The sequence below is a fragment of the Eschscholzia californica genome, unplaced genomic scaffold (genome assembly GCF_041429995.1).
Source record: "Eschscholzia californica isolate CP2 unplaced genomic scaffold, dmEscCali1.0.p SCAF_1, whole genome shotgun sequence".
In the NCBI taxonomy this organism is placed as follows: Eukaryota; Viridiplantae; Streptophyta; class Magnoliopsida; order Ranunculales; family Papaveraceae; genus Eschscholzia; species Eschscholzia californica.
The window spans coordinates 83,109,662-83,121,884 of NW_028238198.1; the positions used below are offsets into that span (position 1 = coordinate 83,109,662).

Here is a 12,223-nt window from a genome sequence, read left to right on the forward strand (position 1 = left end):
TCAAAAGTTGGGTGTATCCAACTTTAATTGGGCGGAAATATATCGGATCCGAAGTACTGAAATAGAATCTCGTAAGCAGAACGTCCTTTATCCCGTACACCTTCAGCGCACGTTAGCTAAGACATCACCGCATCAATTGGGGGGGGGGTTATTGGAGATATCCGAGAATAATAACCTTCTTCCACATAAACACACAATCTCTCTCTCTCTCTCTCCTCTCTCTTCTTACTTCCATGCCTCAAGTGTTCTTCTCTGTATCATCTTCTCAAAACCCTAAACAGTGCCGGCCGCTCTATTTCTCATCAGAGAAAAGGGCGATTTCGGTCATACTGTACCTAACTTATCCCCAATATCTTTCCCTTCTTTAATTTCATAACCCCCTCCCGCATGACCTAAAACCTGTCAAAGTTTCGATTTTTTTTTCTTCTGTTCATCAGTTTGATGGCCCCTAGAAGCAGAAGAGGTGGTGGTAAAGCTGCTGCCGCTGCTGCTGCTCGGCGGCAATGGAAAGTTGGAGATCTCGTTCTTGCTAAGGTCAAAGGGTTTCCACCTTGGCCTGCAACTGTAAGTAGTATATGATTCAATTCATTATAAAGATTGTACCTTTTGTTGTTTTTTTGGTTGCCCAAACCGTAGATTTGGTTTTTTCAGGGCTTCTGATTCGATGCAACCATCTTTACTTGTCTATGTCTCTTATTTCTGGCATCAGGTCTTCTTCATATGTTAATATACCTCAATTCACCATAAAAATACTGAATTTTGGGTCGATTTGCTTGTATGCATGTTGTGTTCCCCGGGGTTTTATTGATTATGCTTGTACTAGAACTTAAAAGATAGCTTTTTTATTGTGTGGGCTGAAATTTGAGGCTTTGTTGTAGTGGGAGGGTAAAAGGTGATTCTTTTTTGAGTGTTGATTATGTGGTCGTACTTCTTATGGCTTCACAATCAACTTTTGATATTGCATGCCTTTAGTAAACTAGAAAAGATGTGGAATTTTCAAATATTTCTCTGGTAGAAACATTTCCATGGATCTATAGGTTTCGAAATAGTATTTCAGCTTTAACTTACAAGTAGTTCTTTTTGCTCTGCATGTCGTTCTTAGCTTGTGCAGTTGAATGAAGTTTAACTCTCATGGCAGGTAAGTGAACCAGAAAAGTGGGGATTCACTACTGATTGGAAGAAAGTGTTCGTATACTTCTATGGAACGAAACAAATGTGAGTGGTCTATCGATGAAATTTAGGTTTAATCTAGTCGGTATGAATTAAGCACGTGAAAATCATATTCATTAGTAATATTCCATACATGTTCTTCTTTTCTTAGATAGTTACTATTAACATCTCGCTGGCGACTTTTTTGTATAGAACAATAGTAGTATTTCATTAAGTTTCTGGAGCGTACCCTGTGAGGCTCATCATAGAGTGGGGCTTTGCCGTTTTACAACGGTAAAAAACAATCGTGACATATGATAATCCTTCACTCATACATATGCCGTACCCTGCGAGGCTCATCATAGAGTGGGGCTTTGCCGTTTTACAACGGTAAAAACAATCGTGACATATGATAATCCTTCACTCATACATATGATGCCTCCCTTATTCTCTCCTACATGTAGTCCAGCAACTTAATATGGTAGTTGCAATTTTAGCAGCATCTTTAAGTTTTTAAGGCACGCTTACTGCACAAAAGGCATAAAATATATGAGGCACAAGGAGCGAAAACGAGCTACATCTAAATTAACAACTTGAATCAAAACTAAAAGCATAAAACTCACGAACCATTTAATATTGTAGGGTAAATCACCAAAAACATTTTTCAACAAGATCTGTTAACATATCCATTTATCCACAATAATGCTGATTTCTACTACATCTACTGATGTATCTCCAATGTCATCGTTGTGAGTGGCTGATTCTGCTGGGCGAAGCAGAAAAGTTGATGGAACCATCTCCTATGTAGTCAAAGGCATCTTCACGCTCTCCATGTACATGGTAGAGGGCCTTGAAATTCGGGAAGTGTCACAGGAAGATTTTGCATTGTGATCCATCGTGCTGAAAACCCTAATGGGCATGTCGTTTGTCATTGGTAGCATGTCGAGGTGACCCTTTGGATGTTATTTTATTTCAATATTGTAGCTAGGTGTGATAGTGGTAGTGTTAGCAGTCCTTCAAAGCCTTTACCAGTCACATACGCTTCATTAGTGCATTGAAGACCGTTGGTGTCATTTGATGCTACATATGTGTAGTATTATCTGAATCTGTGTCATAGATCCCATGCATAATGAAACCCATGTATGGTAAAAAAAATTCCATTCCGTTTGCCCTCTGCTCCCATGGAACTGTCCCTTCTATACTATTGTTAAAATTAACCGACAGTTGTTTGTCTTTAAAAATCCTGTGGTTCCTTTTGTAGCATATTCCCCATATATATGAGGAATAACTTTCCAAAGGCCTCTTCCTTTTGTAGGAAGTCCTAATCCTTGCCACGGTTCCAAAAACATGGCTGTACCTTTCTCTGAAAGTTAGAAACACCAATCCAGTCTGAAAATTTCAATGAAGACGTTCAAGACTTGCTTTGCTACTTCACGATGGAGAAGACTGATTTTCTTTTTTCTCTGTTCTTTGAACATGCTGCATCTATGTCTGGCTGTTTTCAACAAGATTAAAGCTCTTTTGATATTTTATTTTTGTATGTCCACCTAATTGGTTTGTTGAATCCTAAGACGGATAAGTACATAATGAGAATTTTCAGAGTTACCGCTTATAAGGTAAAGCTGAGTATGTTTGACGCTCTCTCCATACCCCTTTCAGACTATAGTTGGGGCGTCTGTTCCTGGTACACTATCCTTTCATAGCGTCCTGTAACTGCTAAGGTTCTGCCCTCCGGTGCTCTCCATGTAATCGCGTCTTCCTCATGAGATATGTCTCCGTGATCCAGCATGGTCATCATGTTGACCAATTTGTCTATCTTCCAGTTGTAATTTCCATATGCAGAAAGATCTCTTAGCTTTCACCTCAAATACTATGTCATATTTAGTAATAAAAAGGAATTATTATATCGTACTAGAAAAATGAACCAACCCAAAAAATTATTCGTAGACGACAGGAACAATGGATTCATCTTGCAGTCCATATAGTTCCACTGGTAACTTCAATAATTATGTGACATATATGAGAGAATAACATTTAAGAATTATACTGATATACTTCCTCAGTTCCGTTTTGTTCGACCTTTCGGAAAATTCAACTTATTCAGGAAAACTTATTGTTGACAACTAAATATATTTACCTAAAGTACCCATATTTAATCTAGAGTATATTATCAAATACAACATTGATAGAAGTGTAGGAGCGATTGGAACCTTTTATTGTTATTGAAATAATGGGTGGCTTTGGAAATGTTTCGATACTAGTAATTAGATGAATATTGTGTAAGGAAAGTGGAGAAATTTTTTGGGACATCGATAACAGAAATTGCACACGTACACAATGCATGAAAGAACATAAGAACTATCCATGTATGCCATTATATAGTAAAAGAATTAAACTTTTACTTGCATATGACCTTGACTCAGGTTCAACCCTTGGCTGAGTCTGAGTTTAACAACTTAGTTCTATTTTAGGAGGAAGATGTGCGAATTGGTTAAAAATCTTGAAGAATAGCGAGGTGTTTCTAATGGCAATCATATAACTAGAGAGTATAACAAGAAACAAAAGAAAATAAGCACTAACGAGCAGAGTCGATAGTAGAACTAACTTCGTCTTTTCTTCTTTTATTTCTTAAATTATTAGTATGTCAGGTGAAGCAACTTGCCATTCCAAAAACTCAGGTGCTTAAAAATAGGCGCTCATTTCCTTGAGATTATGTACTCGTACGATTCTTTATTGAAAGGGCATGTTTCTATATGATATTATACAACATGCCTTTTCTTTTTGACAACAGGTCATATGTTTTTGCTGCATTAGAAATTCAGGAATATGAGTGCTGCAAGCAGTAAGAAATGAATTGCTCTGTGCAGTTTAATGCTGAGGAAATAGAGTAACTACTAGCATATAAGTCGTCAGCTGAGAAATAATTGAACTAGTTAAAATAGTAAAAAAACTGTCATTGTGAAATAATAATTGAAGCATGTTTATCTTGGCTTTGACTCGGATTAGTGTTCGCCATCCTCCCAGCCTGCTCATTTTAAGTTCTTATTTACCGTTCCTTTTAAATTCGGTTGATGGTTATGGGTTTTTTTTTGTGGAGGTTTGTTGGCGAGTTTGGGTGAAGAAGACAACAAAGGATTTATCATTTCCTGGTATTCGGTTTTGTTAGAATTTCTAATTGATCTGAAAGGGTATTAGATTCATGAGTTGCAGTCAGGCCTCTTGGGATCGATCACATGGTGAACCAAACCATAGACCTAATCCATCATTTTACACTAACCTACATAGTTTCCTACACTGCGTCGTTTGTGTTCTTAAGTTTCTTGCTTATAGGTGTGCAAAAAGTTTGATTTGAATAAGGTCAGGAAGCTGGCCTCAATTGTCTTACTTAATCTAAGTTCCATGCTGATGGGGTTTTGTGCTGCAGTGCTTTCTGCAACCCTGCTGATGTGGAAGCATTTACCGAGGAGAAAAGGAAATCTCTGTTAGGTAAGCTTCATGGAAGAGGAGCGGATTTTGTTCGTGCAGTAGAAGAGATTATTGATTGCTTCGAAAAGTCAAAGCAGGATGGAGGTAATGAGGGTGTTGAAGGTACTGCTTCAAATGCTGGGACATGTGAAGTTTCTGTGGTCAAATATTCAGAAAAGGTAGAGACATATAGCTCCATTCCTGATCCTCTAATAGGGAGGTTGTATGAACCTGTTGATAGGAATGGGTTAAATGTCCCTGTCGATGTTCCTGTTGCTGCAACTGAAATCATTGCTCCACATGACTTAGGGACAGTAATTGAGGATGCAGTTGAAAACACCATGATTCCTGATCATCCTAAAGAAACAAAATTGGCCACTTCGAACTCAAGAAAGAGATCTAGAGAAAAACCTGTTCAAAACAGTACCATACACAAAAAAGCAGCATCCTTTCGAAAGTCTAGAAGTTCAAAAAAGGTCGATTCCTCTAAATTTGAAAACCTTATCATGGCTGTAAATGATCTCAGTAATAAAAACGGTGCAGTCTCTGATGCAATACATGGCGAACCTATCAGAAGGAACAGAAGGATCAGGGAAACCCTTGATAATTCTGTTTGCCATGATATGTTATCGCCCGTCTCTTCAGCCCCATGTGTCTCTAATGGTAGCAGTGAAGGGAATGCCTCTGACACAGTTGCTACCGACTCTGATGCAGTTAGTATGAATGAGGCCAGCACATTAGACTCTACTTGTGAAACTGAACACCCTGGTATTAGTGTTGATTACTTGAAAAGAGATGTTCAGGTCAGTGAAACACTCCTTGCCTGTGCTAAGACAGTTGTCAAAAAGAAAAGGAAGCCAAATAGAAAGCGAGTTGCACCTTGTCCAGCTGGAGTTGCCACTAGCTCTAAAATTGAGTTAGGTGAGGTTGGGAAGAATAAAGCAATACCCAGTTCACCTGCCGCTGTTGAAAAATTTACGGAAAGGGGTTTCAAAGCAGATGGGGACGAGCACTTGCCGTTGGTAAAACGAGCGAGGGTCCGCATGGGGAAGCTATCTACAGAGGAAAATGGAACTGATTACTTGTTAGAAACTAAAAAGAGGTCATCAGAAGAGACTTCAGTTGATCACTCTAAGCTTGTCCCGGTGCTCGCTGGTTGCCCTAATAATTATCCTCCTTATAAAGTTTCATTGGAGGAGGCAAGGGAAGCTGGAAATGGTCCACAAGTGCCAATGGATACTGCACAATTTACTGGAAATGAGTCAGTGCTTTGGAACACCAAGAAATTTCAGTTACGCGGATGTTCAGCAGATGGTGAAGCTGCTTTGCCACCATCTAAACGTCTTCATCGCGCTCTTGAAGCTATGTCTGCCAACGCAGCTGAAGATGACAAAATAAACTCCGCAAACCAGAGAGCCACAATGAACGTAACTTCTAATGGCTGCAGTAGTTCGCATCAGAAGTGTTCTCATAATATAGCTGGGAGTGAGTTGGAAATGCAGGAGAAAAAGTCTTGTGATGATCATAATATGGCTTCTTGTGAGACACCAGATGTGACTTCTTCAGAAGCAAAATGTTGGGAGTCCACAGTTGGTACTTCCATTAGTCCAAAGCTAAGGGAAAGCAAAGTAAGTATAACAGAGGCCCAAAACTATGTGTGCACAAGGGATCTTGATGTCTCATCTCTTAATACCCAATCTGGTGAAACTGAGGTCCAACTCCAATCTTCACAACCTTCGACTAGTTTTGAGGAGAAACATGACAGTCGATCTCCAGAACGATTACCTCCTTCTGCACCATCCACGATGGAAGAGCAGAAACTTGATTCACTCGGACCAAGCGAGCAGAGTCCTGACAACATGTCAAAAGGGGGAGACATGAATAACCTGGGAGATAAATCAGATGGGGAAAACAGTGCAAATGGTTCAGAGTCTATTTCAGAGGCTAAAGATATTCAATGTGTTTCATCTCCACATGATGTTGAAAATAGCAATCTTTGTGAAGATATTCTTTGTGTTTCACCTCCACATAATGCTGAAAATAGCAACCCTTCTGAAGAGACCAAGTACAAATCTTCACCAGCTGAACTCACCAAAATCGACGGCATGTGAGTTTTACGAGACTATTTATCTGTTTTTCATTTTTCACTATCAACAGCTAGTGTAGTATTATTTATGGTCTACGACACCCCTTCATTCATCTCATTGCATTTTTGTAACTTGCAGCAGTTGTTTCTCTTCTTTTATATAGGTGTGAGGTTGTGAAAGATGTTCAGGTGGAAATAGCAGAGAAAGATATCGGCGTTCCTTATCATGATACTTCACTGAAGGGTTTGATTGCTGCTGCCCAGGCCAAGCGACATCTGTCTCATGCTACTTCTCTATCGGAAAATTTTATGGATGATAAAGTTGCACCGGATGCTTCTCACAGTCCATCTATAACTCGTATGATTGGTAACTCCCAGAAAGTGTCTCCACGTCATTTAAGCTTGATTGGTGCTGCCCAGGCCAAGCGGCATCTGTCTCATGCTACTTCTCTATCGGAAAATTTTATGGATGATAAAGTTGTATCGGATACTTCTCAGAGTCCATCTATAACTCGTATGATTGATAACTCCCAGAAAGTGTCTCCACGTCATTTTAGCTTGATTGCTGCTGCCCAGGCCAAGCGACATTTATCTCATGCTACTTCTCTATCTGAAAATTCTATGGATGATAAAGTTGTATCGGATACCTCTCACAGTCCATCTATAACTCGTATGATTGACAACTCCCAGAAAGTGTCTCCACGTCATTTAAGCCTTCGGTCCACCTCGTTTAACAGCAGTTATCTTCAACGTAATGGCAGTGGAAGCCCAGAATTCCTTCCAAACTTCAAGAAAACTGCACATGTGCCAGAGATGGACAAAAACGGACACTTGGAGCCTACTATGTCGCACAGGCAGAAGCTTTTGAGCAAATGGCCGAGTGCTGAAGTAAATGCAGCTCTGAAATCTTTCGAGGTTTTGCTTGGAACATTGTCAAGGACGAAGGATAGTATTGGTAGAGCAACAAATCTTGCAATTGACTGTGCAAAATATGGCATCGCTGGTGAGGTATGGTTCTTTTGATTTCTTGGTTTGTTTTTGTACAATAGAATAGTCAAACTTGGAAGGGAGTTGGCATATCTCTCCAGACTTATGGAATAACGTTTGTAAGGTTTTCACAAAATTTATACTGTATGCTTAGCTGTACATAGACTCTGACATGTGGCTTATTAAATTGCTAGAAGCAACTTCAGTTGTGCAGTATTTATGTAATAGATGATCAGACCTCTGGTGTGATATTCTTTCAACCTCTATAACAACTTGCTCTCTCTCCCTGTTTCGGATGTGGCAAATTTTGAATTGCTAGTCCAAGCGGGTTTATAGTATGAACTTTAAAACTTCTTTTATATTTGCACAACCACATCTCCTGATAATGATATGCCATGTATTTCGAGCTTAGCAGGCGGTCTTCCCGGTCTATTGATTTTTTTGCTCTGGTTATCCTGGTTCCTCTATATTAGACTATTATCTGTTTACTAGTAGACTAGTAGTTGTGTACTATTTTAATGTCTATCAAGTACTGTAGAAGCATGAATTTCTGTGATCAATTACATGGTGTGGTCCCTTCTCCATGTTTATAAGATTCGTACGTAGTTGCTCCTTCTGTGGGCTTTAAACCTTGATATGTATGTTTGAATTATGCGATGTTGCAAAAAGTGGCCCATATTCCTAGTCTTGAAACTATTTATCAAGAGACTGCATGATGCTATTAGTAATATTTCAACTACCAACATTGATGTCATTATTACCCCACTCTTTAGTAGATAACCCTACGTAAGACCCGTAGAGATACCTTAACAGGAAAATGCCTGTTCATAATTGTTTGGAGTTGGGGCAGCCAGCACATAGTACTACAGTAGGTTGTCAAACTCGGTTGAAGTGTCAAACTTGGACACCCTTATGGCGTTCTTGCGCATCCAGGTTTTTGGTAAGGAGCGTGAGCGGGCGGCAGGCTCGCAGAAATGAGTAAGGGGGAAAGCAAGGGTTAGGGGAAATCAGTAGGTTTATGTAAAAGTGATGATTTTGTCATGTTATTGCTGAAAAAAAAAGCAATCAAGCCACAGGGTGAATTGTTGTCTTTTCCTTTTTACTACTTCCGTACTAGCTAGTAGAACCAAGTCTGTTCATACTAAATTGTATACTTTTCTGTTTTTTTCCTCTTCAACATAGGTGGTTGAAATTCTCGCTCGAAATTTAGATAGTGAATCTAGTTTGCACAGAAGGGTCGACCTTTTCTTTCTTGTAGATTCCATCATCAGGGGTTCCCGTGGACAGAAAGGTATTTGCTTTACAGTGTCTGTGTTTGCATTTTAATTATGGATTCTATCCAACTATCCAGCTTCACTTGGAGCTGTATACTGGAGATTTTGGGACCAGTAGGGCCAAAATTAATTTTATTGAGATTTCTAGGTGATGTTGGAGATGTGTATGCTTCGTCTTTCCAAGCGGCCCTTCCACGCTTACTGTCTGCTGCTGCTCCCCCTGGAATTGCTTCACGGGAAAATCGCAGGCAATGTCTCAAGGTAAGCAAACTGAAATTGATGATTTTATTGTCGAAAAGTTGAAGTTCCTTCAGGTAATTTTATGGCTAACTTTTCCTCTTTTATGAATAGGTTCTAAAACTTTGGCTCGATAGGAAAATCCTACCGGAATCCATCATTCGCCATCACATGCAGGAAATTGACGATACATTCTTTATAGGTTCCTCTTCTCAGCGCGCTGCGAGAACAGAAAGATCTTTAAACGACCCTGTGCGGGAAATGGAGGGAATGCTTGTTGACGAATATGGAAGGTGGGAAGTTTTATGTAGTTCTGGTGGATTGTTACCTATATGTTAATTGTATGAACTTCCAACTTACTTGGATTTTACTTTCTGGACCCAGCAATGCAAATTTTCAGCTTCCAGGGTTCTTAATGCCGCGTATGCGTGAAGACGGAGAAAGTGATACTGATGATAAGAGTTTTGAGGCTGTTACTCCTGAGCACGAGCCTGAGACTGAAATCCTTGTAGAGCGAGAAGCAACTCCTACATCTGCTACTGCAAAGCATCATCATATCTTAGAAGATGTTGATGGTGAGCTTGAAATGGAGGATGTGGCCCCTTCTTGTCCTTTTGGTGTAAACTCTTCTTATAGTGTTGACGGAGTTGGTTCTGTGCAAAGACTGGACAATCAGTATAAGCAGCATCATCCAATGGCATTAGCTGCTCCACCACTCCCTGAAGATAAACCACCCTCTCCTCCTCCACTGCCCACTTCCCCACTACCCATGCCATCCTTCCGTTCTCTTCCCCTTCCCCCTCCACCGCCTCCTCCCCCTCCACCCTTACCTTTGCCCCGTTCTTTTGTGGATTGTGCTGATTCAAATCATCACAGTAATACATCAGTGAGTGACTTTATTCTGCTACTGTTTTGTTGATCTAAAATAGTATTTCTTGTGACTAATACCTGATTTATTGACTGCAAAAATTAAGAAATTTTTACTGTTCACTTACTAATGTGCATTTTTATTGGCAGTATGTATCTAGCGGCTTACGACAACCTCAATACTTGCAGTCTGACACACCAAGTGTTAACTTGATGACATCAGATACAGGACATTATTATGCTCCCGGATATAGAGATTTCACACCTCAGATGCAAAGGCCTGGTTTTTCTAGCTCCTCTGATGCGAACTGCAGTTTCCCTGGACCCCATGGGAATAACGTTCAGCAGATGGATGGTGGTCCAGTGCATAATAACAGTTACCACCTACAGCCACCACCTCCGATGCTATCCAATCAATTCTCTTATATTCAGCCAGACTATAGAGCACACACTTGGAACGAAGCTTCTTCTTCTTCTTCCACGTTCACCAAGGGGTTCCAGTTTGGACATGACGTGCATAGGGAAAATATGTATGACAGCCAAGATAGATTGGGTCTGGGTCGACATGAGTTTGAAGATAGATGTGGAGTACGCCCACCTGTGCATCTAGGTAATGTACATTGGTATATGTGCTTTTGTACTTTGTAGAATCTAGGCATGGATATGTTCTACTCCACAGTACAACTCGATCTCCACTTATTTTGAGTTTCTCACTGTGAAGCAATCTACATTCTTCTCCTTTTATTTCCAGGACCTGTACATTCTGACAACATTGAGTCTTCGTATACTCCAGCTCCATACTATGGTCCACCAGCTGAAACTATACCCAGTCGTGAATGGTCTTATCCTCCTCCAGCATACAGTTATCAGCATGGGACACCTCTTAGACCACCTGAAGTTTCTGGAGCAAATGGAGGTACGTTATTTTTACGTTGTTTCAGGTATTTCTCGGGATCCAACTTAGGGTGTTAGGCAACATATAGAAGTCATAGAGCGACATAGTATGTCGTGTCATTTAAGTTTTGACTATTTTTGGAGCAGAAGAAATTGATCGAAGTATTGTCATTGATATATAACTCACTCATCTTTCAAACGAAAATATATACTTTATTCTATTAGCAGAATGTGCACCAAACCCCTACAGACTCCGCCACCTCCTGAAATAGCACCTCACCTGCTAGCACCGTTAGTCCCAAGGCACATTACCGCCATCGAGTACTCCAAACTCCATTGTAATTGCAGTCCGTTAACTACCTTCTTAGTGTCAAATATACCTTTTTATATGCATTATAGTTATTGTTTTTATTAGTACCCCCTAACTGCTGTATTGGTGATTTATTTTTCTTCCAAGAACTAGAATTGCTTTTGCTACTTGCTCGATTGCCCATTTCGCAGTAGAAGATGTTGAATTCAGACTTCACTCTTTTCTGTTTGCAGGTCCAAATTTCTGGAGACCGAGATAAAATCATCCATGATATAGAATAATCGGTATGTATCTTGTTTTAAATTGTATTAATTCAATTTTGGTGATAGTTTTCTATTTCTGACAAGTTTTCACAATCACTAGGTGTTTGTCCATTTTTGATCTGGATCTGCGGCTTCTTCAAGTGTTCAAGATATTCTATCTGGGAAATTAGTTAGTTCCCACGAGAGAGATTTCTGGTGGAAGGTTCACCACTAAAAGCTGCTGCATATACTCGTTTCATTGTACATATGTACTTTATTATCGCCGTGCGATGCAGATTTGGAGAAAAAACAGTTCTTGTGGGGAAACCTGTAGTGTAGTTATTGACTTTCATCTGTCAATTACATTCTTATTAAAATATGATTAGTTTTCTTCAAATATTCTCAGAGAATCCTTTACGGACCATTTTTTTTTCTATAATTCATGAGGCAACATTTTACTATTAGATCTTTTAAATGATTAATTTTTTCTCTGGTTATAAATATTCTGAGATGTCTCTTCTGATTTTAAATCATTCTGTTGAAAGTGATAAGAGGTGCATATTTCTTCTCGTGACAGATACCCACATTCTTTGGGTTGAAGTGATTATAAAGATTCTCAGATGTCACTATGTGCAACATGGCTTCTATATCTCTTTGTTTTGACCTGAGTTTATCTTGGTTCAATAATCACGCAACCAAACATCTCTCTTGT

The 12,223-nt window shown here is 39.6% G+C and overlaps 1 protein-coding gene across 1 annotated transcript; it reads left to right on the plus strand.

The window, feature by feature from the left end:
- The first annotated feature begins 89 nt into the window (after positions 1-89).
- On the plus strand, positions 90-11,908 carry LOC147570078 (protein HUA2-LIKE 2-like). The gene is made up of 12 exons (XM_086656655.1): positions 90-564; positions 1,139-1,215; positions 4,574-6,721; positions 6,865-7,708; positions 8,870-8,978; positions 9,110-9,222; positions 9,313-9,491; positions 9,583-10,084; positions 10,216-10,675; positions 10,817-10,981; positions 11,503-11,553; positions 11,633-11,908. The coding sequence occupies exons 1-11, from the start codon at positions 442-444 to the stop codon at positions 11,526-11,528; spliced, it is 4,746 nt and encodes a 1,581-aa protein (XP_086512781.1). The 5' UTR covers positions 90-441; the 3' UTR covers positions 11,529-11,553; positions 11,633-11,908.
- The last annotated feature ends 315 nt before the right edge of the window (positions 11,909-12,223 follow it).